We start from the raw sequence: 26,942 nt of genomic DNA on the forward strand, positions 1-26,942 counted from the left end.
GTCATACCAGGAATCATCCTACATTGGCTGGACAAGGCCACAGGGGAGACCCTGCTCAAGGCAAACTGTCACAAGGACCACTGGCGGAAGTGATGGCTGCACTGCACAGGAAACACCCTGGAGCTTATAGCTGGGGCCTGGAGGTGGACTCAGGTGTGGTCAGCTTCCACTGACGCACAGAGGCTGCCACGTGGGACTGTGGACAAGTCTGGAAGGGGACACTGAGATTGCGGCAGGCACAGTGACAGACCTCAGAAGAGAAGCTGCGTTTGCTACTAGAGATGACGCAGGTCGGGGTGCCTGTGGGTGCATTTGGGAATCCTGTGGCCCTGGAATGCAGTGAACTACTTTTACTTCAAAAATGGCAGCACACCGGATACCTCCAGAGGGTGGAGCTTTGGTGTGATGATGGTCCCAGTTACAAATGTCCTGAAAACATGGGGAATAGTTGAGAGGAGGAAGCACTGATAGGCAGCAGGTTGGGAACCTCCAGGGCCTTTATCAGAAGTTATCCACCAGCGCTCAAGGAGAACCCTGCCACCATCTCCAAGGCCAAGAGGGCCCCATCTCGGGCAGTTTTCCTGATTCCAAAAAAATAAAGACTCTGCCCAGTTGTGCATCAAGGCACACAACTAAACAGCCCTTGTAGTAAATGACTCAAGTGTTTATTAGTTATCATCCTATATTTAAAAAGACAAACGAGGAAGCCTTCCCTTCCCTGGGTGCACATGAAGGACAGAGGTAGATGGGCTCAGGAAGCCTTCTGAAAACCGGGAGGAAACACCCTCCGGGAGTGAGCCTTCACCCAGGGGTGCTCCAGGACCTGAGCCAGGGGAAGCCGCTCTGAGGGCTGGTATCTCAGAAGCTTGGAGACCAAGTCCTGGGCCCCCTCGGGCATTGAAGGGGGAAAGGTCACATCCACCTGATGAGGCCAAGGAGAAACAAGGGAAGTCTGGTTCATTCCTTTGCTCCATGTTCTCTGTGCCTCCTCGAGGCACTCCTCGGGACCCTAGCAGGTAACCTCATGTGTGTGCCCCAGTCCCCCCCAGGCTCAGCAGCTGCCCCCACCCAGCTCCCCGTATATGCCCGCTGTGTGGCCATCCCACCTTGAGGATGCGCCTCTGGGTCTCGCTCTGAGAGGGGCTCTCAAAAGGTGGCCGTCCCACCAGCAGCTCGTAGCAGAGCACCCCGACGCACCACAGGTCCACCTTCTCATCGTAGGTCCTGCCTTCCACTATTTCTGGGGGCAAGTAGTCCAGAGTCCCACACATAGTCTGTCTCCTGGTGGAGGGAGAGGGGAGCACTGTGCAGAGGCCCAGATCAGGGAAATCCTGGAAGTCCCCGCCCAAGCACCGGAGTTTGAAGACACCAACGTTTATCATGGATCACGGTACAGAGAAAGCATGTACCGGGACCACTAACAACGTGTGTTGAAATTCATGCAATCATTTAGCTCATGATCCAGAACGCTTTCACAAAAATATTCTCAGCATCAAGAAACAGAGTGATGGTACATTAAGGACCCAGTGAATGGATTCTAATCTATTCATTCAGAACAATACACTGCTGGAAGTATGGGGCAATGGTTCATAAGTTATTAGGTATTTACATGAAATCTTATTGCTAAAGTCATACATTAACAAAGATCAGAAAATGAAAGTTCTAGTTGGGCTACAATAAACCTGTTTTCTTTTTAGTTGCAGTACTGGGGATTGAACCACGTTTGCTAGACAAGCACTCTGCCACTCAGCTACATCCCCAGCCCTGAAAATATCTGACAATTTTCTACTTAAAAATGGCAGTGTTGGGCTGGGGATGTGGCTCAAGCGGTAGCACGCTTGCCTGGCATGTGTGTGGCCCGGGTTCGATCCTCAGCACCACATACAAAGATGTTGTGTCTGCCGAAAACTAAAAAAAAATTAAATAAATAAATATCAAAAAATTCTCTCTCTTTAAAAAAAAAAAAGGCAGTGTTCAGGTACAAACCCAGGTTTGTATCTGGGTCTTACATTTGCAATGAATTCAACTGGACCACTCTTCACTGGCACTCGGGGCCCACCCAACCACTATCTGACCTACCTGAGGGAGGGGGCGTGCACAGACCAGCCAAAGTCTGCAATCTTCACCTCACCCATCAGCCCCAGCAGCAGATTCTCTGGCTTAATGTCCCTGTGAATCACCTTATTGTTGTGGCAGTATGTCAGGGCATCTGCCACCTCCTCCATTATCTGTGAACAAAGTGAAGACATCTGAAAGGCAAGCCTTCCACACTTCCCATCAGACAGAATGCTCCTCGTGAACCTTGGGAGTGCAGAGGAATCTTGCTCTCTGCAACTCACCCCAACACCACCTTTTAGTGGCACCAGAGGTCCAATTTGGGAAGGGGAAAGGATGGATGTTGAACTGGACAGGTCCTATTGCCCTCCCACAGCAAGTAGCCAGACAGAACCTCCACTGAGCCAACAACCATCTCCCAAAAGACTTGAGTCCTGACCAAGGGAATAGGAGGATCAGGAGGCAACAAAGACTCATTCATCCAGACGGCAAGCAGCTCAGCCACTGCTGTTGGCATGGCCACGGCTCTGGGTCCTGTCCTCCTGGTGCCCTTTTAGAAATCTCCAGTTACCAGTTCCACCCATTTATTTAGCAAATCCCTTGTAGCCTTTCAATATACGTGTTTTTTGCTTTCATGTTTTGTATAAGATAGTGGAGTTAGATTGTTGATTATGAGAAATGAATCTAACTTCACACACACAATATTCTGGAGCACACTGGGGGCAATTAAGATGTAAAAATGTGAGGATGCATCATTATATAAAATTTATAGAATAAAATTCAGAAATAAACTTAAACGGCAATTTGACCAGCCACAGAGCCCCCACGCCCCACCACAGGCCGGTAGTGAGCCCAAGACCCCCAGAGCCCAGGCCCCCTCACCGTGGCTGTGTGCTGCTCATCCAAGGGGCCGCTTCTCTGCAGCAAGTTGTAGAGCTCACCCCTGGGAGCAAACTCCAGAATCAGGTATATCCGGGTAGAGTCATAGAAATAGCTGTAGAGGCGTAGGATGTTCGGGTGTCTGCAGGAGGGACGGAGGGTGGGTCAAACTTCTCCCTGAGGCCAAAACTGCTGCTATCACCAGTGACTGGTCACACAAGGGGCAAACTGTGCTGGGGTCAGGGACCGTGGTCAGGATTGGGATGTCCACCCAGGAAGGAAACTTTATATGGTCGAACTGGAATGAGCAGCACAGAAAAATCAAGGCCCAGGGCTTACTTGGGGGCAGTGGGAAAGGCCGAGTTGGGATGTGCAGCAGGAAGGGGAAACCGGTGTAGAGAGCCAGCGTGAGAGGCGCAGGCAGAGCCTGTCCTTACCGTAGGTGCGCCTGGATCTCGATTTCCCTGCGCAGCTGGTGCTCCAGTCCCGCCTTCTCGATCTGGGACTTGAAGAGGACCTTCAGGGCCACGATGAAATGGTTCTTCTTCAGTCGAGCCAGGTAGACGTTCCCAAATCTTCCCTTGCCCAGAGGACGCCCGATTTCAAAGTCTTTGATTGTGAAGCGCTTCCTAAGTGGACAGGAAGAAAGGATCCCAGTTCTGCAGGTGGAGGGGAGTCAGGGGCCCGAGGTCCTCTTGCCCGTCTTGAGGGCCCAGCCAGGGGTGTTTGGTTGGAAAACAGCAGCGCACGTCCAGGCGCCGACCCTCCACTCCACTCGCCCAGGCCGAGCTTGGCGCCCTCGGAAGCCCCCCATTCCCCTTCCAGACGACAAGGCTAAGCACTCACAGGGCGGGGATTCCGGGTCGCGTCTGCCCCGCTGCAGCTCCTGGGAGAGGAGATGGGGAGGGAGGGAGGGCAGGGAGGGAGAGAGGTGTCAAACTCTTTCTTCAGCGCCCCCAGCCCTCCAGGGGCTGGCCCTTGGACCCACAGGTTCCGCTGCTCCCCCCTCACCTGTGGGTCCACGCGGTGCCCGAGAGGACCGCCGCCTCCGGGTGGAGGATGATACAGGTGAGGGCGAGCCAGGGCCCTCCTGAGCCCTTTGGAGTTGCCAGCCAGGGTCCATATGGTTGTGGAAAGCGGCCACGAGGAAACATGAAAGTAAGCAAGAGGTATGTGGCGGGAAGTCCCCACCGGCTGGGCAGTAGGCCTTTTATAGCCGTGCCCCAGCCTCCAGGGCGGGGCCGATAAGGTTCCTCATTCCCACTGGTCGAAATCTCTGACGCCATCGGCAGCGTGCCCAATGAAGACAGGAGTTGGGCGTGTCTATCAGAGCATGGGCCAATGAGGCGGAACAGGCGGGCTACGCAGGGGCGGGGCCAGGGTGAGGCTGGCGAGGCAGGCTCAAGGGCACGTGCGGGTCTGAGGCAGTCACCCTGGGGGTGCAAGTATCCGGCCGCCAGGTCGCCAGGTCCCGGTCTCGGTTCTTTGCGAACCCTGTAATGTTTGCAATTTTGGTCTTAAATGTAGGAAAAGCGGAACATATTTGGCAAGTATGGAGGCTTCCAAGAACATTCGAAATCGAATATTTTTAGGCGGGAAATGGGATATGTCGTTTATACTTGAAAAAAAAATCTTCGTAACCAATAGATAGAGACTGCGAGTGAGGGTGTGTCACTCGTGTTGGGGAAAGATCTTCGCTGCTGGGCAAGCACTCTTACCACTCAACTACATGCCCGGCCCTTTCTCAGACTTGGGCTTGCTGAATTGCTGCGGCCAGCCTTAATCTTGTGATCTTCCTGCCTGGACTTCCAGATTAGCTGGGATTACGGGTGTCATCCCACCTACCTAATTTAAGAAAAGTTGTATTATTGAACAACACTAAATCAGAATGTGATTCACATCACCGGCTATACAGTAAGACACTGCAAAGACAGAGTAAAACCTCACCCTTCATATGCCCAAGCAGAGGGACCATTATATGCTGTTTTCAAAATAAATAATGGTCTTCAAGTGAGGGGACATGTCAGGAGTTGCCACACAGTTCATCCTAACTTACCTTGTGACTCTGAGTTACTTTGGCTTCAGAGGGGAAAAGAAACTTCTTTGTTTACAATAGCAGGTAGTTTGCAACTTGGATCAAGGTACCCAGGGAAGTCAGGCTCCTTCTCTCCCACAGAACCTGGGAGATGGGGTGCTGTCTACTTCCATGTTTATGTGTCAGAGATGGAAGACTCTCTGGGTTGCAAAATTGGTAGGAGGTTTCTAACAAGATTCACAGTTACTCTGGAGGCTGCGGAAGGAAGATTTAACAAGACCCTCAGCAACTTTTGGAGACTCTTGTCTCCAAATAAAATATAAAAAGGGCTGGGGATGTAGCTCCATGGTAAAGTGCTCCTGGGTTCAATCCCTAGTACAGGAAAAAAAAATTACAATCTCACAGTTGCAGAGACAGAATTCACAGTGGCAGACACAACATCTTTGTGGTGCTGAGGATTGAACCCGGGCTGCACGCATGCCAGGCGAGCCTACCACTTGAGCCACATCCCCAGCCCAGTGGCAGGGATTCTAATGCAGAGGGTCAGGTGTTTTTGTGTGAGTGTGGGTGGTGCTGAGGATGGGACCCAGGGCCTCCAATGCACTGTGCTGCTGAACTACATCCCCAGCATTGAGATGGGGTCTCACTATGTTGCCAACACCTGTGCTCAAAAGATCCCCCTGCCTCAGCCTCCTGAGTAGCTGGGACCTCAGGTGCAGGGCACAGCTCAAGTGGGAACCATTTACCGACCTTACTTAAGTCACGTGGACAGCCCACTGGCTGACAGCAGGCATTGGTGTACAGGTCTAGAGCACCATACAAGGTCAGGACTGGGGAGATAAAGCTAGGTGTTGGTAGGCAAAGCAGGTATGGACCCATGAATACAGACAAGGGAGAGCAAAGCAGACCAGGGACTTAGAAATTCCAGCACGACATAGGTGGCCAGCCATGGATAAGCCAGCAGAGAAAAGAGGGAGTGACCTAGGAGAAGGATGCACAGAACCAAGGAAAGAGTATGTCAAGAATGGAGGGAGTGGTCAGCAGGATGGAGTCCTGCCCACAGCCCAAGAAACACAAGGAGATAGGATTTCTTTATGTGAAGTCTCTTCCTACCTTGGCCAGGGAGGCTCTGCAGCAAAGAGAGTCACAGGAGTGGGGTCTGGATAAGTGAGAGGGAATAAAGCAAAAAAGAGCTAACACAGATTTGGCTCGGGGACAAAGTCAGCCCCAAGAGGCCCTTCGCTTAAGAGAGAGGGGAGAGAAGACAAAGAATCAGGAGTTGCAGAAGCCTAGACACACACAAGGAAAACCACAGTGGTGACAGGGACTGGTGAAGAAGCAGTGGTTCCAGAGATGAGCAAGTAGCACACTTCCAAATGTGTGCTCCTTCTTGAGAGTAGGGACAAGGCTCGGCCCTGGGAGGACGGACAGCAACCCAGAGATGCCAAAAGATGGCACAGCTACAGGCGACATAAAGTGAAGAGAAGATGAGCCCAGAAAGGGGGAAGCCAATGCTGCAGGCCTGGGTGGGAGTAACCCTGGAGGCATCTGCCATCATCAGAAGCTGGAGAAAGGACACAGGGGACTGGATACTGGAGGCCGTGGTGGACAGGGGTCAACCAGTTGTGGCTGACACAGCACACACAGTACCATGCTTGGAGAGGATCCCCTGGAGGAAAGTTCCTCAGTGCCCAAGCCCTCAGGCCTTGGGAGCCCTAGCTGCCAGGGCACTTCCTGGCACTAGCCCCGCTGCAGCACTGTTCCTTGGAAATGACGTGCATGTGCAGACCTGCTCCAAGTCCTCGAGGACTCCTCTGACCAGTGCTTTCAGGTGGATCTATTTTTAAACGCACATCTCATCATTCTGTGGTTCTGATGAGGCCAGGAGACACTGACATTGAAGCTTGTCACTCGCGGCTCCCCAGAGTGGCATGCCAACGCACACAGGGCCAAGAGGCACCATGTCAGGAGGTAGGAGCCACGTGCAGTGTGGGGGAAGCTGTGGGGTCAATCTAGACATCGCCTGGCTTGACCCAGCGAGCCCTAGTGTTGGGACTGCCCCAGCTCCTCAGTACCTAGAGCTGCAAACCAAGGAACGGTAACAGGAGGGACATGATGGGCACAGTAGTGGAGGGCTGTGGACTCTGGGCTGGTGGACTTGCTTATGAAAGGCAAGCCCACAGCAGGGAGTGCAGGGCCCTGGGGATTAGCCTTCCCTGGGAGGAGCAGTCTCCAGATCAGAGAGGTCCCCTTTGTCCAAAGAGAATAAAAACAGAAAGAAGCTTAATATCCAGGCCTGAAAGGAAGCAGGACATGGGTGTGTGTTTGTTTGAATATTTATTTTTTAGTTTAGGTGGCTATCTTTATTTTGTTTTTATGTGGTGCTGAGGATCCAACCCACTGCTTTGCCGGTGCCACAACCCCAGCCCCAGGGCATGGGTGTTTGTCTGTTGTTTTACGTGTTGCTGGAGAGGGAGCCTAGTGTTTTGTGCATGCTAGGCCAGTGCTCCACCTCCAAGCCAGGAACTTCCGTAGCCACCCTACAGGTAAGAGCAGTGACAGGAAATACCCACAGTCTCACTACTGGATCCTCCCTGCACAACAATCCTCTGCTCCAAGCAGGCAAGACAAGCTGCCCACTTGACCTAGCTGAGACCATGCCACTGTTAAGATGTCCAACACCCTGTGTGTGGGAGCTGCTGCTAGGGGTGGACCCAGGGCCTTGTGTGTGCTAGTGAGCTATACCCCAGCCAAGATTAAAAATCCTTAGCCTCCAGAACACAGTGACATCATCACTAGACCTTGCAGGAGGCACTAGCTTCCCACAGCTGAGGCAGGACAGCCTTCCTCAGATGCTTCCAGCAAGTGTCTGCAGAGGCCCTCTCAGCTGGGGTCAATGACTCCCCCCAGACATAAACCAACAGACACCCGAGTGTCTGCAATAATGTCCTTTAGAGTCATCTGCCTTTAATGATGCAGGGACTGTTACGAGTGTCATACTCCTTAGTTCTCCGCTGAAGCCAAGGCTTCAGATAGCAGCAGTAAAGGGACAAGAAGCGTTTCAGTATAAACCATGGAACTACACCTTGCCCCCTGGCCACTCTGTCTTCACAGGCAAAGGCAAGTGGAGGGAGAATTCAGGTCAGACCATCGCAGCCATTCGTGTGTATCACACATATGCACACAGTAGGCACACACACACACTGGGCACACACATACAGGTACACACGTGTACCAGCACCAAGTCCTTCTCTCAGCAGTGTCCTCTGTACCTTGTAACTGAACTAAATCCTGTCCCGGGGGTTTGTAACAAGTTCCACTGTGCCTTGGATTTTTTATTACAACAGTTATATGAGTCTTCATCTCAAAATTAAGATCTTCATTTTTCACTGAAGGAAATAGTGTTTGCTTAAAGTGACAGACACCCGAACATACACAGTGCTTTAGTATCACTTGGGTCTCTGTGAGGAGAAGTCACAGTGGGGCCAGAGACCACCACCCTGCAGCTCACAGGGTGAGCCTTGGTGGCAGCTTGGGACTGAGATGTTGGGAGGCTTCCCACAGCTCCAGAGAAGGCAGCTTTGTGTGGCCAGGTCTTTTGTGGAAACATGGGACTCACAATGAACACCAGAACCCTTCGGGAGGTCCAGAGTCTGGTATGTGCTGGACAGAGGACAGTGTGCCCAACACTCACCCTGGCAGGGATTTCCCAACAGGCTTCCTAGGAGACACTTCTCACATGCTAGCCCAGTCCCCGGTGACGTGCCAACAAGGCCCACCTGTGACCTCACTGAGGCAGGACGAGAAGAACACTCTGGTTCTCTGGACATTGCCCCGGGAGGCTCTTTGCTCTGTGGGGTTTGCTATGTCTCCTCTGGCTGTGACAAGTCACAGCTGCGAGTGTGACAGAATCCTGAGTCCTGGGTCTTTCCAAGATCAATAAACCTAGAGGTGATCTTCCAGTACTCCCACTGTCATTCATCACGACCTCTGCAACTTGTACTTCCTGTCCATGCAGGTATGCCTCAATGTCAACCTGTCACACATGGTGACAACAATATGCACTTTGAAGGACAAAATTCCTCAACACAAGCTGCTGTGCACGTGGCCGTCACCAAACACACCTGAAGGGCAGGGGCAGGATGTGGGACACGGAGGGAGGGGAGTGTGTGGCAATGGGGCTGAAGCTGGAGCTCAGAGAGGTCTTCACTCCAAAAAGCACACCTGGTCTGGATGCCGTCATGGCTTCTCGACCGCCTCCCCCCACACCTCTATTTCCACTGATGACAGACAATGCCACCACAAAGACGGAATCTGGTTGACCTCACCCAACCTGAAGAGATGGCCCCAATACACCATCACACAGGGACAGCCGGCTCCAGATGAGTGAGTGGCATGTTAAAGACAGAAATGGCACAGTGGCCACGCTGTCACCCCAGCAGCTCAGGAAACTGAGGCAGGAGGATCTCGAGTTCAAAGCCAGCCTCAGCACCTTAGCCAGGCCCTAAGCAACTCAGTGAGACCTGTCTCTATATTAAAAAAAAGGAGGGGGGGGGGACTGGGGATGTGGCAGTGTTTAATCACCACCCTTGGGTTCAATCCCTTCTGCCAGGAAAACAAAAAACAAGAAACCACCCAAACCCCCCACAGAACAGTGACTAGAAGAACAAAGGCCCTCCCCACGAGTGGAGACCCAGGAAACGGGCGGGGCTGGGAGCTGCAGCACATTAAGTGGCCTCCAGTCCCAGACTCCAGCTGCCTGTCTGTGTAGCCCTGGCCTCTGTGCCTAATGGTCCTGGCCAGGAAACCAGGAAAAGGACGCTACGTGCCAGAGTGGTGGTCAAGAGGCAAGAGCTGAGGTGCGCACAGCACTCGGCCCACAAGAGGCACGCGGCATGACCAGCCCACCTGGAAACAGGGCCCGGGCGGGCTGCAGAGCCCTGGAGGGCAAGGGAAGACACCCAGGCAGGAGAGGACCGAGGCCCAGACGGGGCCAGCACTGCAAAGACGCAACAGAGAAGGGGACAAAGAGCACTTGGGAGCCTCAAGTCAGGTGGAGGAGCCCAGAGTGAAGGGAACGTGAGGGCCTGGGGACAAGCAGGCCACAGACCGCTACAGGGGCCGAGCCTGTGAGAGAAAGAAGGTGAAGGAAACGTCATGTTCCGAGGGCAGACAGGGCAGCCCAGACCTTGGATGAGGCCGCAGAGCTGAGCTCACTGGACTGTGGGGAAAGCACCCAGTTACCAGGCCCTACGCAGGTGGCTGGCCAGCACCGCAGGCCAGGAATAGAAACTGGAGGTGAGCCTGACCCAGAGGACCCGATCTTCCCTAAGACTTTTGCCTTGGTCAAGCAAGAAGACAGTTGGATCAAAGTGAGTGACCACAACATGTGGAACGACAACAGCTTCTTCCAAAGACTGTGGCACAGTGACAGAAAGGGCTGGCGGGTCCTCAAAGACCATCTCCCTGATCTCTCCAGATCTGGAACCGCAGAACCAACCTGGCAAGCCCAGCTCTGGGAATGAGCCTTCCAGCAGAGAGAACAGACACCGAGACAGTCTGACCCAGTGGGAGCATGCCCTGGGGCTCTTCACGACACAGCGGCCCGCACCCCTTCTGCAGCAGCCAGTGGAGGTCCTCAAAAGGGTGGGCTTGGACCAAGCCTGGTTTCCTCCAGCTTGAAATCACCATGAGGTTCCGAGTTCAGACCGCACCACAGGGATGACCTGCATGCAGGGTGCTCTCTTGGTGCGTCCACTGATTTCTTATTTCTAAACTCTCCCCCAGGGCAGCGTTGTTTGGGGTGGGTGAAAGTGTTTACCTCCCCATCTCAGGGACCCCCTGGAACACTCAGTGTTCCACAACACAGCTGGAGGACCCCGACCTGGATGAAGGGACGACAAGTGCCTCATCAAGGGCTGAAACGACATTAAGATTTTACTTGGAAGAAGGGAGCTGAGGGTTTCCAGGCACAGAAGTCCTCATTCTGAGGACCACCAGCTGCAGGTTCACACCTTCACTTCTCACAGGTGTTCTCTTCTCTAAATTAGCACATTTTAGAGATCGGTGGTCATCATTGTGGCCTACTTGTACGTCCATAAAAGTATAATTTGATTAATTTCATGACATTTATCCATGTCTCTTTTTTGTACTGAGGATGGAACCCAGAGGCGCTTAACCACTGAGCCACATCCAAAGCCCTTTTTTATTTTATATTTTATTTAGAGACAGGGTCTCACCAAGTTGCTGAGGCTGGCTTTGAACTCACGATCCTCCTGACTGAGCCTCCTGAGCCACTGGGATTACAGGCAGGCACCACTATGCTGAACTTACCCACGTTCTTTAGCTAGTCTGTACTTCCAGTTGCTCTTTGAAGGACTCAATCCTAAAGGACCCCAGTGGGACGCACTGGCTCGTGACACACTTCCATCTCCTGTGTATCCATACTCCTGTGTGGCCCTAGGACCCCTGAGGATCCCTGAAGAGTTGCCTCCCTGGAGCAGCACCTTGTGGGAGGGCAGAGTCCCTTTTCTCTACTGCATGAGTACCGTGGCCAACAATCCTGTATAGATGGGTGCCTGTATAGAAAGTCCGTCTGCCTAGCCAACTTCCATCCTGTCCTGTCCTAACCCTATCATGTTACTCTTAGTCTTTGCTCAAAGCAAATACGACATCTCCCTTGCCTCCTACCCTTCACCTGATATAAGCCGTATTATGGAATTCTGGGTCATCCATGGTTTTTGAAACTAACATCTACAATAGTTTTTTTCTTTCTCCCAGAGTTCCTTTAGGTCATTTCTTTCCACTGCTGTCCCATCTCTGCTAAGACATTTAGATGCTGGATCTGGGAATCAATGTTGGACAACCATATTCCTATTTGGGAGATGAACTTGACAACGCCCCACTCTGGTCCTGGTCATCTTTCACTACAGGACTACCTCAGAACTGCAGTGGTATCTGGTCAGGAGCTCTGGTGACCAGCGGTACTAATCACAAGCCACAAAGCAACTCCAAACATTCCACATCACACACGCAATCCAACTTCCAAACCCCACAGACAAGGAACAACGTTTGAACCCAGCTTGACAGAAATGACAACCTGCAATAAAATAATGGTCTACACGGAAGGGGACTCCTTATCTGGAGCCACAGTGAACAATCAGAAGAGAAAAAAGAAAGGAAAAAACCAAAGTGGACAGAGGAACGGACAGGCTTACCCAGGGCCAGGCCTGTGGAGCCCAGATCCTATCTCTCACAAAAACAGAAGAACACGAAGAAAACTAGCGATCACTAGCAGAACTACCCCAGAAAAAAAGCCCAGGACACTCACCAAACAGAAGGGAAGACCACCTGGGATCTGGAGAAAAACCAACAGCCTGGGTAGCAGGGGCAGGAACACACTCTCACGCCTGTCGGGCACGTCTGACCGCCAAGTCAGAAAGCACATCTCCCAATATGGCGCTGAGCATCCGAAGAGAAACAAAGAAAACCTAACAGGCAACGACAGGGGCTATACAGAATGTAAACTGCGAATACCATGAAATTGTGGCAAATTAAATACACACATTCAAATACCTTACATCTCCTAAAAAAAATACACTAACCTACAAGAAAAGAGAACCCACCCTCCACCAAGAAAAACAATAAAAAAGAAAGGACAATAAATAGGGAACACAAACAAATTAAAATGGCAGATAAAAGCATTAACATCAGTAGTTATTTTAAATTGTCTAAATATATAAATTGTCAGAAATATCCAAAATAAATAAAAAAGCATGATGCAAGCATATACTGTTCATAAAAAGCTCACTTCAAATGACAGACATGGCTAAAAAATCCAAATAAAATGTAAACTAAACATTAAAAAAATTACAGTAATGATGACACAAAACAGATTAAATCAGGATTAAAGAGACTAAATAGAAGTCAGCCAAGAAAACTCACAGTGGCATAAAAGGACACAACCCAGTGGTAAAGGGTCAATAAATGATGACAGCGGTTTTCAACATATGTGCCAAACCACAGAGCACGGAGCTACGTGATATAAACCCTGACGGAATTTAAGGGAGGAAAAGTCTTCCTGTCCTCCTCGGGCCCAAGTGCCACTGCAAAGTGACAGACCCCAAGGAGGCGGACCTACAGAGGGGACGTGGGGTCACAGGGCACCCCTCCTCCCTCTGCATGCTGTCTGCCGGGGTGAGCAGCTCTGTTCTACCACAGGCTCTCTGCCGTGAGGCACTCCCGCACCAGAGGCCCCAAACAAGAGCCAAGCAACCATGGACCGAGACTTCAAGACCATGAGCTAGAGAAACCTCCCTCCTTTCAGATCATCTCACACTTTCTGACCCAGGGACAGAAATCTAATGCAGAATACACAATCCCCCAATTACAGTTCAAGACATCAACAGGACTCTCTCAGCAACTGATAGAAATGTGACATAAGTTCTTCTCTCTGAGACTCGTTCATGTGAAATATGAGAGGGACAACGATCTAAATCTAGAGGAAAAGCAGAGGAATGAGGATCTTCTCCCCAGCTGGGCCTGTGACCTCCCGGCAGTGCAGTGGTAAGCAACTCCAACAAGAGCAGCCACCATCTGAGAGGCAAGACGTCACACCAGGCCAGGAAAGAGGGGAGGGAGCCCTGAGGTTCGAGGGCCTGACCTGGAAGCTGAACTCCAGAAAAGTCTCTGCAAGACTGGAGGTCTTGGAAGGAGGTCCTGGAAGCGATGTCAAGATGGAAAATGTCAAATCCAGGGCCCTGTGAAGTGCCAGAGTAGGTGAAGGTCAACCAGAGGTTTAAACAAAGACAAGCTGAAACAATTCAAGCTATCTTATATTGGATATCTGACTTAAAATCCTCAATAAAGTTTTACAAAGAAAACTACACTGGACAAAGATTTAAAACAAAAAACAAACACTGGTCAGAAAATCAGCTAAGACACTGAATATCTGAATGCCATCATCAACAGGACAAGCAGACATGTACAGACACTCTAGCCAATGGAAGCAGAACACAGGCTCATCTCAGGCAGCACACCTAACAGGATGGACCGTGTGCTGGTTCATAAAAATAAAAACAAAACAAAACAAAACAAAACAAAACAAACAAACAACAACAAAACCCAGGTCAAATGTAAAACAATCAGAAATCAGTAACAGCAGGAAATATGTGAAATACTAGGAAATTAAACAGCATACTTCCAAATAATTATGAATCAGAGACTAAGTCTCAAAAGGAATCAAGAAAGTTCAGAATTGAGGGGCTGGGGGTGTGGCCCAGTAGGATAACACTTGCCCCACATGAGGGTCTGGGCTCCATAAGCAACAACACACACACACACACACACACACACACAGAAATGAAAAAAGAAATTTCAGTATTGAATGAAATAATAGTTCTATGAGGGAAAGTTACAGAATTAACTGCTCACATTGGAAAACTGAAAAGCCTCAAGTCAATAATCACTCCCACACAAGAAAACTGCTAAGAGCCAACACAAGGAAACCAAGTAGAAGAAAAGATATAATAATGCACATCAGAGCAGAAACGAGTGAAACAAAACAGAAAGAAGAAAAAAAATCAACAACCCAAAGTGCTGATTAATTTGAAATGACCAAGAAGACACATGTGCTCTGTGTCTAAGATAAATGATAGATGATCTAAGACTGGTGAAGATCAAAAGAGAACAGAAGATGGCCCAGTGGTCCCACCTGTAATCCCAGCGTCCTGTGGGAAGCAGAAGCAGGAGGATGGCTTAAGAGCAAGGGCAACCTATTCCTGCAGTCAGCAAAAGGGTAGTAAGGAAATACTTGCAACAATAAGAGAAATAAATTAGAAAACTTACATGAAACAGATATAGCTCAGTGGTAAAGCACATGCCTAGCATGGGCAAGCCTCTAGGTTCAGATACCAGCACCACACACACACACACACAAAAAAAATCAAAACTTATCTCCCATGAAGTGCTTTGAGTACTTTTATACCTAATAAAATAAACAAGTAACCTAGGAGCCAAAAAAAAAAGAAATCTTAGCACAACAGTTTACTACAGAATGCTATCAACCATCACAAGAATAAATGACACTAGGGCTGGGAATGTGGCTCAGGCGGTAGCGCGCTTGTCTGGCATGCGTGCGGCCTGGGTTCGATCCTCAGCACCACATACCAACAAAGATGTTGTGTCCCCCGAGAACTAAAAAAATAAATAAATATTAAAAATTCTCTCTCTCTCTCTCTCTCTCCTCTCTCTCACTCTTTAAAATAAATAAATAAATAAATGACACTAATTAAACACACAGTCCAGTACACGCCAGCCAGGCACAGTGGCGCACAACTGTTATCCCAGCTATTCAGGAGGTTGAGGCAGGACGATCCCAAGTTCAAGGCCAGCCAGGGCAACTTGGCCAGACCCTGTCTTTACAAAACCAAAACAATACAAAAAACAAGGATTAGGTAAGTAACAGAGTGTCCCTGGGTTCAACCCCCAGTACTGTGGGGGTGGGGGAGTAATACACACACACACACACATACATATATATGTCATTATCACTCAAAAAATTAGAAGAGGGACATGAAAAAATAGAGAAAAACTTCCTCACCAAATTACAAAAAAATGGAATGATGTCATATGACATATAAAAAGAATTATAGGGCTGGGGTTGTGGCTCAGTGGTAGAGTGCTTGCCTAGCATATGTGAGATGCTGGGTTTCATTCTCAGCACCACATATAAATAAGTGAATAAATAAAAGGTTCATCAGCAACTAAAAATATATATATAAAAGAATTATACTCCACAAACAGTGGTTTATTCTGAGAATGCAGGCTGGTTCAATATTCAAACTCTTACTTTTGATCCTTGTGCCTTAGCTTCCTGAGTTGCTGATGATTATAGGCGTACACACTGTGCCTGGCTCAATATTCCAAATTCTTGTCAATGCAATACATTATATCAATAAGATATAGAAGAAAAATCACATGATCCTATCATTTGATATAAAAAAGGCATTTGACAAAATTCATAATGACGAAATCTCAGAACACTGGGAACAGAAGGACATTTTCTGTGTCTAAGGATACAGCCTAATGGTGGGGAGTGTGCCTAGCATGCAAGGCCCTGGCAATCACAACCAGCCTGTCTCTCCACAGCAACGACAAACAATGTTTGTACGTAACAAGGAAAAACTTAACGTTTCTGCTCCAGTCTGAAGGACCAGGCAAGGATGGCTTTCATTCCTCATGTGGGAAGCCCTCGCTTATGCTATAACCACACAAAAGTAGCAAATATGCTACTTAGATCAGGAGGAAGAAATAAAGTGATTTGCAGAGAACATTATTAGGTGGAAAATCCCTAAGATTCTGTGAAAAAAATGAGCTAGAAATAATTAGTTAAGCAAGGTTGCACAATGGCAAAACAGTGCACAAGGACATTATCATTCTGCATATTCTCAAATGTCATGTGAAAACTGAAGATTCACAGCAACACCACACGAACATTAAAACAACCAAACATGAACAAAAAGCCCTAGATATGAGCCCTAACAAAAATGTGCAGGGTTTATAAATGCTAAAAGCTATAAAACACTCATGAAGTAAATGTGGAAATCTTAAATAGACACACACTATATTCATGAACTGAAAGACCCAACACACCAGATGGATGGATTCTCAATAAACTGATCATCGGATTTAATTTCTATGAAAAGTCTACCAAGACTTTTTTGGTAATATTGACAAACTTATCCTAAAACGAATATGGAAAAAGTTAAAGGAACTAGAAATGCTAAATCAGTTTTAAATAATAGAGAGAAATCACTTTACGCAGTTTGAAGAACTATCATACAGCTGTAACAATCAATACACAGAAACCAAGAAAATGTCCACAAGTTAGGTTTTTAAAACTACAGAAAGAATCAGGAGAAATGGCACATGCCAATAATCCCTGCTCCTGAGATTCAGGAGGACCACAAGTTGAAGGCCACCCTGGGTAACTCAGCAAGACCCTGATGATACAAGACTTAAAGGAAGGAAGGAAGGAAAAGAAAAAGGGATCTGGGTATAGCTCCATGACAGAGCACTTGCCTAGCACGTGGGAGCCCTGGGATCGATCTCCAGAACCAAACCCTCCAAGATAAATTGAAAAACTATGTGAAAAAGGGTTTGTCGTTTTTAAAACACCGTCAGCCCTTAAATAGTCTTAGCTGGCACCACAGTCCATTAGTATGTGAATTCTTTTTTTTCTTCTTTGGTGGTGGTGGGGTACCAGGGATTAAACTGAGGGGCACTCGACCACTGAACCACATTTCCAGCCCTATTTTGTATTTTATTTAGAGACAGGGTCTCACTGAGTTGCGTAGCACCACCTCACTTTTGCTGAGGTAGGCTTTGAACTTGTGCAATCCTCCTGCCTCGGTTTCCTGAGCTGCTGGGACAGGCATGCACCACCAGCCCAGCTTCATATATGAATTCTTTTTTAAAAATATTTTTTAGTTGTAGATGATAGACACATTCCTTTATTTTACTTACTTAAGCACTTATGTGGTGCTGAGAACCCAGTGCCTCACATGTGCCAGGCAAGCACTCTACCACTGAGCCCCAGCCCAGCCCCCTCACAGCACTTCATGGCTCAAGCCCCTCGTTTCTCATAGAGCCATGGTCCTCAGGAGTACAGAAACACCACGGAACACAGAAGGCATACAATGACATTTCCAGACTCCCCCAACTAACTTTCCTGATATTCAATACCAATAAGACACACACAAAAAGTCAAGGCCTTTTACCTCTGAAACTACACACCCCTTGCCCCAGATAATCTAAGAAATTAATGATAAAGTGGCACAGCTTAGTAGAAAATTCTGAAAACACCTGTGTTTGCATTTCATCTTCTTCTACATCCCTCCTTTTAGAAACAGTTCCTGAGATAACACTGCACTGTAAACGAGGAGGAAGGTGCAGCTGAAGGTCATCCTGTGTGCTGGAAACCACTAGGTCTCTCCTGGATGAACTCTCAACCCATTTCCAACTGAGTCTTAGGTGACACATGACATTCCTCACAGTGAAGACACCTGAGGGGTCTCTCTTTGGTATGAACGAGCGGAGGCTGAGGACGATGTTGCCTCTGGCAGTAGATCTCTCTTGGTGGTTACATTCAAAAAGTCCTTTCCCATAAGGAGTTCTCGGAGGGTGACGGAGGCGTGAGTACTTGGGAAAGGGGGCCCCTCCTCTGCTGCGCTGACAGGTTTTCTCCCACGGTGCATCCTCTGGTGCTGGGTGAGGGATGAGCTGCGGCTGAAGGCCTTTCCACACTCGCTGCACTTATAGGGCTTCTCTCCAGTGTGGATGATGGCATGCCGGATGAGGTTTGTGCTCCAGCAGAAGGATTTCCCACACTCGATGCATTCAAAAGGCTTCTCCCCACTGTGAATCCGCTTGTGCCTCGTGAGGCCTGACATGCGGGCAAAGGCCTTCCCACACTGCACACACTCGTAGGGCTTCTCCCCAGTGTGGATGCTGAAGTGGCGAATGAGGTCTTTTCGATTGGTAAAGGCTTTCCCACATTCTTTGCACTCAAAGGGTTTTTCTCCAGTGTGGGCCCTTTTATGTAAAATGTACGTAGAGCAGTGGGTGAAGGCCTTCCCACACTCACTGCACACGAAGGGTTTCTCCCCGGTGTGGATGCGCTGGTGCCTCTTGAGGTAGGACCTGTGGTTGAAGGCCTTCCCACACTCGAGGCACTCGAAGGGCTTCTCCCCAGTGTGGATGACGTAGTGGTGGATCAGGGCCGCGCTCTCCAGGAAGGCTTTCCCACACTCGCTGCACTCGTAGGGCTCCTTGCCCGTGTGAGTCTGCTGGTGCCACAGGAGGTAGGACCTGTGCTTGAAGACCTGGCCACACTCAAAACACTCATAGGGGTTCTCCCCACCATGGACCACATAGTGCCTGAGGAAACCTCCCCTGTGCCGGAAGACCTGCCCACACTCAGTGCACACAAAGGACTTCTCTCCAGTGTGTCTCCTGCTGTGCAAGACAAAATTGGAGCGGTGGGTGAAGGCCTTTCCACACTCGCTGCACTTGTAGGGCTTCTCCCCACTATGGATGCGCTGGTGCTGGGTGAGGTAGGACCTGCGGTTGAAGGCCTTCCCACACTCTGTGCACTCGTAGGGCCTCTCTCCCGTGTGGATCATCTGGTGCTGCAGGAGGTGCGTGCTCTTGATGAAGGTCTTCCCACACTCGGTGCACTCGTAGGGCTTCACTCCAGAGTGGATTTTCTCATGTCCAGCAAGAAGGTGTTTCTTGTTAAACACCTTCCCACATTCACTGCATTTGAAGATGTTTTCCTCCTCTTCCTGTACCATCCTTGAATGTGTGTCCTTGGCTGCCCCTGAACCACCAGGTTTAGGGATACTTTTCCCAGGAAGCTTCTCCTGCAGCTCTACACCTGGTCTCAAGAGTCCTTCCTGCACTGCTGATGGCCCATTCTGACCTCTGGCTGCCACCACCTGGGAGCACCCTGAGGCCCCTTGTGTTAACTGTCCCTGGAGTGAGGCACCCTCGGACAAGGCTGGCTCACAAGTAGTAGGTTCGGTGGCTTGAGGTTTTCTGTTATCACCTGAAAGAAAATTCAACACACAACAGGGCCTGTTAATAACAACACAGAAGGACAAGATCCTCACTTCAGTGAAAACATGGAACTCAAAACACAGCCTCTCTGTCCACTCTGTTACCTCTGAACCTTAGGTTTGAACATCTTTCTTCCTGACCCTTAGACCCAAACACCTTGAAAGGGAGACCTGGGGAGAGGTCAGTCAGCACACAGAGGGTCTGCAGTGGAGTGCATAGAGTGTGGGAAGACCTTCCTCAAGAGCAGGCATCTCCTGCAGCACCAGATGACCCACATGGGGGAGAGGCCCTACAACTGCAGCCTGCACATGGCTAGGGAAACCGTGTGGGGTAAGCTTCCTCTAACCAACGCCATCCTGTGTTGTTCCAGGGACACCAGGAAAGCGCAAGGAACATGGCCCACGTAGAAGACAGGAAGTGTGTGATAAGAAATTACAGCAAAAAATCATGTCTGGTATTTGATCAACATAAAACCTCAAACACTAGGCATTTCTAGAATTCCTGTTTCAAATCATGGTGGGCTTCCAGGATTACAAGTGACAGTTTACGCAAACAGTTAACTCAATCTGGACCCCTAAACAATTTATCCTAAAGAGATGACTTAGGGAAAGATCTGTCCACACCAGAAAGACAAAACATGTCTGATGGAGAGCGTAAGACACAACATGTAAGCTGGACCTCAGTTGAGAGAAGCAGGAGACTGAGCCTCATGGTGGGTGATTCCATTAACTGAGCTTAGTCAGTAAGTGTCAATGAAAACCTGGGCACGCAGGCTCTGGTGAGTTTCCTGGGTTACCAACACCCAGGCACACACTGCCATGTGTTATAGTTAGCTATTTGGCCATTGTGTCCAAAACACCCAACAATAACAACTTAAGAGAAAGAAGATTTTATTGGGCCCTTTGATGGAGAAAATTTTAACACTGCATATAAAGACATTGAGGGCTACATCAACAAAGAATTGATTAATATAAACTGATGACTCTCCCCAAATCCATGAGGGACTGGCACAAAGACAATGAGACTAGCAATGAAGAAAGAACAAAAGCTCAGAGACCCATTTACACATATGGAGGTCTGGTGGATGGAGAAGAAAGCACGGCAGCTCAATGTGAGGAGGAGAGCTGTTCCCTAAACACAGCACTAAAATTATCTACCCCAGGGGAACTGACAGTGAAAGCACTAATATCTCACAATATGTTCTGAACCAAACTAAGATCAGCAAAACCTAAGTAGTGAATGATTACATCAGGATAAAACATGTTTTACATAAGACAAAGTGATGAGTCCTATACAGAAAGCCATGAATTAAGACTTTATTGAAAGGAAGACCTTGGCAGGCATGGCTGCACATGCCTATAATCCCAGTGTCTTGGGAGGCTGAGGCAAGAGTATGGCAAATTCAAAGCCAGCCCCATGAAGCCCTAAGCAACTTAATGAGACCCTGTCTCAAAATGAAAATTAAAAACGGGCTGGGGATGTGGCTCAGTGGTTAATCACCTCTGGGTTCAATCTCTGGAACAAAATAAATAAATAAATAAATAAATAAATAAATAAATAAATAAACCTATATGAAATCAAAGACACATTAAAGAGAGCCACAAAAAGAGAAATATAACTACAAAAATGTATTTGTAGCTTATACAATTGATAAACAGTAAGTATGACCAGGAACATACAAAGAATCCCTATAAACAAAGAGAGAAAAGCAAACTAAAATTTATCCATGGAAGAATTATATATCATCATTTTGTGCCAACTTAATGGCAAAAATTGAGCAATTTGCTTATGAAATACTGGACAGGAAATATGTTGATAGAATCCACCATTTTTTCCTGAAGAGCAAATTGGTATAGGTCCTTTATAAACAGTAAAAATGATCATACACCTGGGTGTAGGGTGCAGACCTGTAATCCCAGCAGCTCAGGAGACCGAGGCAGGAGGATCACAAGTTCCAGGCTAGCCTTAGCAACTTAGCAAGACCCTAAGCAATTTGGTTAGACCAAAATAAAAAATAAAAGAAAGGGCTGAGAATGTGGTTCAGTGGCAAAGTGCCCCTGGGTTTAATCCCAGGTGCCAAAAAATAAAAAGAATGATCCCACAAACTTCAATGACTGCGGTCTCAAATCCAATCATTTTAATCCTAGATTCATTATTAAAAATGCCCCTACACATGTGAAGATGATCAATAAATTGGAAAACTTACAGCTTTACTGCATAGGAGCATAAAAACATGTAAACAATTAAATACACAGAAAAGGAATGAACGTATGAATATAGTGTAAATTACGAACATTTGTTTAATTTTCAAATATAAAGAACTTGAATAACATATTTTTATTTGGAGAAAGAATGAAATTGAAAATTATAAGGAAAAAAAAGGCATAGAAGAATATCCACGGAAAGCTGTGAGCACAGGAACTGGCCATGGCCAGGGCAGGAGCTTGTCCATCAGGAGAAGAGAAGCCACAGAACCTGAGACGCATGTGTGTGGGCTGAAAGTCCAGCAGTACTGAGAGGGACGTGTCATCTCCAACCTGAACATGTGCCGACACGGCTGCGACCTGTGTCGGAACCTTATGCCTGGCAAACGGCAACTGTGTGGACGGCTGAGGTCAGGACCGAGGGAGACACCGTGCAGTCTAACCTGCGTGGGTGGCAGACCGGTCACTGGCACTTGGGAAGTGAAGTGAGCAAGACCAAGCTTTCATTCTTAGGCTCTTCAGATACACAAGTGGAGAGGCAAGGCCAACAGGGGAGAGGTGACTCTGAGGGGCTGAGGAGACACTGCACAAGGACCCCCATGCTCAATCAGCAGGCCAAGGGACAAACAGAGGGCACAGATCATGACTCTGCCATGGCACCAGCCAACCCACAGATGGCAACAGTGCCTCAAAAGCCCAAATGTGGAACACAGCCACCCAAGTCTCCTTGACAAAGCAGGAGAAGCAGGAAGACACGGGTAGTGTCTGCTGGTGTCTGACACTCAGGTCCAGTGGAAGGCGAGGTGGCAAGGAGGACAGACAGAACACAGCTGGAGAAGAAAATTGGCAGAGAAAAGCCCCCTTCCTCAGGCTTCAGAGGAAATATGAGACATTCCCATTGGCTTGACTAACAAGAGATGAACAATAAAGCTTACTTTCAAGGAGCCCTTTGCTATACTTGGACGCTGCTGTTCTGTGTTCATGCAGCAGGTGACAAATCTTTCCAGATACAACCCAACACCTGAGACTACAGTGACTGCACATTTGAGGACTACCCGAAGGGAGTGGACGGAGATGTCAATCACACCGTCAGTTCTCCCTGAACACACAGCTCAGCCACTTATCCCAGCACATGGACCCAACTGTGGCCAATGCCTAGTTCCCTAGGATGGAACATGAGCGGACTGGTGTCCCTGGAAGGGGGAATAGTGGAAAAACCATCAGACAGCAGGCTGATGAGAGAAAGAACCTGTAGAGCTCCCCATGCCCCACGCAGACCTGGGGACAGTGAAAATCACAGCTACACATGCTGAGCTGCTGAGCCTTGTGCCAACTCAAAAGCTCTTATGTACAAAACCACGAGTCTTCAACCTTACTAGGAAGGGCCTCAGAGCTGGTGATGGCCAAGCCAGGTTTCATGACCACACAGTTGGAGCCCTGGCCAGGTGTTAGCTCACTAACCTCACTCTTTCCCAGGACCTGGAACAAGTTGATGGGTCTGGCTGACCAGAGGGGTACAGGTCAAAGGGCAACATGGCTACAAAATCCAGAGGCCACAGTACGATGCTTCCCAAGAGATACCGAGGCCAGTGTCTTCCCTGCCTCAAGCCTGCAGGGCCTCCACTAGCCAAGGTCATGGCTCCTACCTGGACAGGTGCTCTGAGAGAGGTCTATCATCACTGTCCACAACTGCTGCCCCTGCTCCAGCTGGAAGATCAGCTCAGGTTTGGGAACAGGATACCCTATTCAGGGACAAAAGAAAAAAAAAAAAAAGAAAAAAAGGGAGAAACATGGATTTTGTGAAAAGCAGTAAACATCCTCCATCTCCTTCAGGCCTCAAGCCCAGCAGCCAGTCCTTAGAATGAAGCCTTTCCCACCAGAACAAAAAGAAAGCTGACATGTGACCTGGAACAAGGCTGGCCATCCACACTGGATGACCACTGTGCCCCAGTATGCACTCAGAAGCTGGCTCATATTGGGGCTAACCACATCCACAGGACTAGGCAAGCAGGTTGAATGCACTGGGTCAGCTCAAACCTGAACAATATTTAAGCAGTAATTTAGGGGGAAACAGACATCTAAAATCTCTCTTCACTCAAAGCAAAGGTATATGTATTAGTCAGTTTTCCATTCCTCATCTAATGCCTGACTCTTGGCAATGAAAACAACAGAGGTCTACTTAGCACACGGCTTTGGAGATTTCACATCCAACTCAGGCAAATTAACGCAGATTAATCTTTTCCAAGGGCAGTGCCGACAATGACCCTATGACCTTCCACCTGAGTCCCACCTCTGTACTTTCTCCCTCTGGTGAAAGGGGATCAGCAAGTGTCAGGGAAAGGGGCTGGGCTGAGACTCAGCTCTAAACCCAGACTTTTCATTCAACAAATCTCAGTGGCAGGAAAAAGGTGCTCAAGGAACTGCTTGTCCAGGGCATGTCTCCAGACCAGATTAGTCCTCAAGAATGGCTTCTCCAGGGTCTCTTGATGCCAGGTGAGGGGGTGTCTGTGCTTCCTCTCATACAGGTCCAACCTCCGCCAACTGATTTTTAGGTCCCGTGTGCAGTGGTGATCTGTCCTGTGCATTACAAGGACGCTCAGCAGCATCCAGGTCTCCACCCACTAAATGCCAGTAATACCTCCAACCCAACGTAAAAACCAAGAACATTTTCCCACGTCACCCCATGTGTGCGGAAGGGCTCCCCACTTGAGAACCTCTGGCTTAGGAGGATAGAAATAAATACAGGCAGATGGGAGAAGCAGCATGTGATGGGGCGGGGCCTCCTGGAGACTGTGTTCAGGAAGGCTCTGGTGAGAAGATGCTGAGAAAGGGCAGCAGAGTGGAACGCTGCATCACCCTGAGCACACCACAGGACAAGGAGAAAACTGCAAGTGCTGTCCTGCGGCAGGCAGGAGGGCAGGGGAGGAAGGGCAGGAAGTTGCAAAGACTGGAGTGTGGGGAGTCTGGGCCGGAGCACCAAAGGTGAGCGAAGGTCGGCTGGGTTACAGAGGACTCCTTATTGTTAAGAATTTACGTATCTGATTCTATCAAACCCCTCCCTAGCAAAGATCGCATCCCACACCACCCTGCACACTGGGCTACTGGGGACACCTGATCCAACCCTGCTCCTAAGTCAGACTCCCCACTGAAAGATGGCATAAAAAAGAACCACAGACTGGGGCCAATCTATGCTGGGCACCGAGTGAGAGGCTGAGGGAAGGATGGCTCAGGGTTGCCATTTGCTGCCTCAAGGGTGTCCCACAAAAGCCAGCAGCAAATAAGGAAAAATACAAACATGCAGACAACAGGACCAGGAATCTGGTGGTCACACGCAGCAAGGACCAGAAGGCCACTGATGCTGCAAACTGGCTCAGGAAGAAAAGGCCCTTGTTTGGATATGGTGGCAGGAGCCAGGAGAAATTGTGGTGGTCTTCAGGTTCTCCCTCGAAACCTCACCTTGGGTCCTGAATGCCTCCCCATTCCTTCCACTGTCGCCTTCTCCACAGCACCCTGGGAGCCCAAGGGCCCTACTTCCACTGCCCAGAGAGACACAGGACACCAGACAGGAAGAGGTGAGTCCAGTAAATGACTGAAGCCCTGGGAAGAAGGCTGGATCCAGAGGCTTCTGGAGCAGCCAGGGTGAAGTGAAGGAGGCAGCAGGTCCGCTGCATGCTCGAGGTGGAAGGCCTTACCCAGTGAGACCAGGAGCCCACAGTTTTCCAGCATCACCTCCTGGTACAAGGTCCTCTGAGCTGGGTCCAGTTGTCCCCACTCCTCCTGGGTGAAAGTCACAGCTACATCCTCGAAGGTCACAGACCCCTAGAAAGTCAAATAGAGGGAACACTGTTGGTCGTGGGGCTGTTCCAAGAGACAGGAGAGTCTGTTTCACTGAAAAACATGCAAAGAGATCAAGGCCTAAATCACATGGTGTTTCCCAAGGGCCATGCTCTATGCTGGGCTGGAGAAGGAAGGAGGAGCTGCTTCAACATAATACCATGTAAGGGAAAGATGCTGCTTATGCAAGAACAGTCAATGGGATCAACTTCTGCACTGTGAGATGTAGACAGAAGGGCTCTAGGACATCAGAGGAGTGAGGAAACAATGATAATGACCCCACCAGTGCAATCTGCATCTTCCTGGTGCAGGCAGGTGCTGCCCCAGGCTGAGAACATTCTGTGTTCAAATGACGGCCAGTCCCCAGCTCAAAGTCAGATCCATAGAGTCTGAATCCAAACATCAAAACTGTCACTTCCTATTTTTTTTGCTTAAGAGACTTCTATCCTTTCTGAGCCTACATTTTTAGATCAGGAAAACAGATCCCACTTGACCAGTAACTGTTGTGAGACTTTAAGACAAATTATCCACTGTTTAGTGTTTTGGGAGGGGATTTTCTCATCCTTCCACAGTGCCTCACCTCCTCTCATCAACCTTAATATCACAGTAAGTGACCTGGGGCTTAAGAAGCTTCACCAATTCACACATCTTACCACCAGAGGCAGAGTACAACAGGTGACTGGTCCAAGTTGGGCGTGGAACCCTGACAGGTCTTCAGGTCAGAGCGACTCTAATGCGCTGCGGTTGTGCAGCACGTCCACCCGTTACTGATCCTAAGTATGTTTAAGTCATTCTTGGAAACAGTTAACGCACACGTGGACCGAGGAGGCAGAGCCTTCCGCCCTCACCAGACAGCACCAGGAGCGTTGGCATCCACCTGGAGACAGGGCCGAGGCCGGCTTCCACGTCCCTGGGCGCTCTGGGCCTGTCAGACGCCAGGCACACGCCAGTTACCGAGCACCTTTCCCCCTGCTAGACGCCGACGGCCCTGCGCCAGAGCAGGGACTTCAGGACCTGGGCGCACGGGGCAAAGGGCCACCGGCCCTCCGCCCTCACTGGCCCTCCGACCTCGGGCTGCTCTCGGGCGGGGCACGTCTCCTCTCCGCGGACGCCCTCCCCTCGCCCGGCCCAGGCGACCGGAGCCAGGAGGCCGGTGCTCACCGCCGTGTCCGAGGCCGCCCTCCTCCGGAGCCGCACCGTGGGGCCGCTTGCACTCACCCGCGCGGCCATCGCGGGCCCACGGCGCGCTCCGGACCCGGCGGCCGGGCAGCTCCCGGGAACGGCGCGCCGGCCCGGCGACCCTGTGACCGCCCCGG

The 26,942-nt window shown here is 49.4% G+C and overlaps 2 protein-coding genes across 6 annotated transcripts; both read right to left on the bottom strand.

The window, feature by feature from the left end:
• Nucleotides 1-669: 669 nt before the first annotated feature.
• Nucleotides 670-4,298, bottom strand: Aurkc (aurora kinase C). Its single transcript, XM_077792878.1, has 7 exons — nucleotides 3,946-4,298; nucleotides 3,781-3,820; nucleotides 3,372-3,563; nucleotides 2,938-3,076; nucleotides 2,080-2,228; nucleotides 1,107-1,281; nucleotides 670-922 (listed from the first exon to the last, which is right to left on the bottom strand). Exons 1-7 carry the CDS (start codon nucleotides 4,055-4,057, stop codon nucleotides 752-754), a joined length of 978 nt encoding a protein of 325 aa, XP_077649004.1. The 5' UTR covers nucleotides 4,058-4,298; the 3' UTR covers nucleotides 670-751.
• On the bottom strand, nucleotides 4,000-26,920 carry LOC113177137 (uncharacterized). 5 transcript variants are annotated; one of them, XR_013342439.1, is made up of 6 exons: nucleotides 26,845-26,920; nucleotides 25,485-25,611; nucleotides 23,439-23,534; nucleotides 17,834-19,577; nucleotides 4,653-4,779; nucleotides 4,000-4,031 (listed from the first exon to the last, which is right to left on the bottom strand). XR_013342439.1 is itself a non-coding variant. In XM_077792860.1 (4 exons), the coding sequence occupies exons 1-4, from the start codon at nucleotides 26,854-26,856 to the stop codon at nucleotides 18,019-18,021; spliced, it is 1,794 nt and encodes a 597-aa protein (XP_077648986.1). In that variant the 5' UTR covers nucleotides 26,857-26,920; the 3' UTR covers nucleotides 16,707-18,018. The 5 variants fall into 5 exon arrangements, 1 of the variants encoding a protein (XP_077648986.1); XR_013342438.1 differs by lacking the exon at nucleotides 4,000-4,031 and having other exon boundaries at nucleotides 4,352-4,779; XR_013342441.1 differs by lacking the exons at nucleotides 4,000-4,031; nucleotides 26,845-26,920 and adding an exon at nucleotides 26,280-26,336 and having other exon boundaries at nucleotides 4,352-4,779.
• Between the last annotated feature and the right edge of the window lie 22 nt (nucleotides 26,921-26,942).

Source organism: Urocitellus parryii, chromosome 15 (assembly GCF_045843805.1).
Source record: "Urocitellus parryii isolate mUroPar1 chromosome 15, mUroPar1.hap1, whole genome shotgun sequence".
NCBI classification, from domain to species: Eukaryota; Metazoa; Chordata; class Mammalia; order Rodentia; family Sciuridae; genus Urocitellus; species Urocitellus parryii.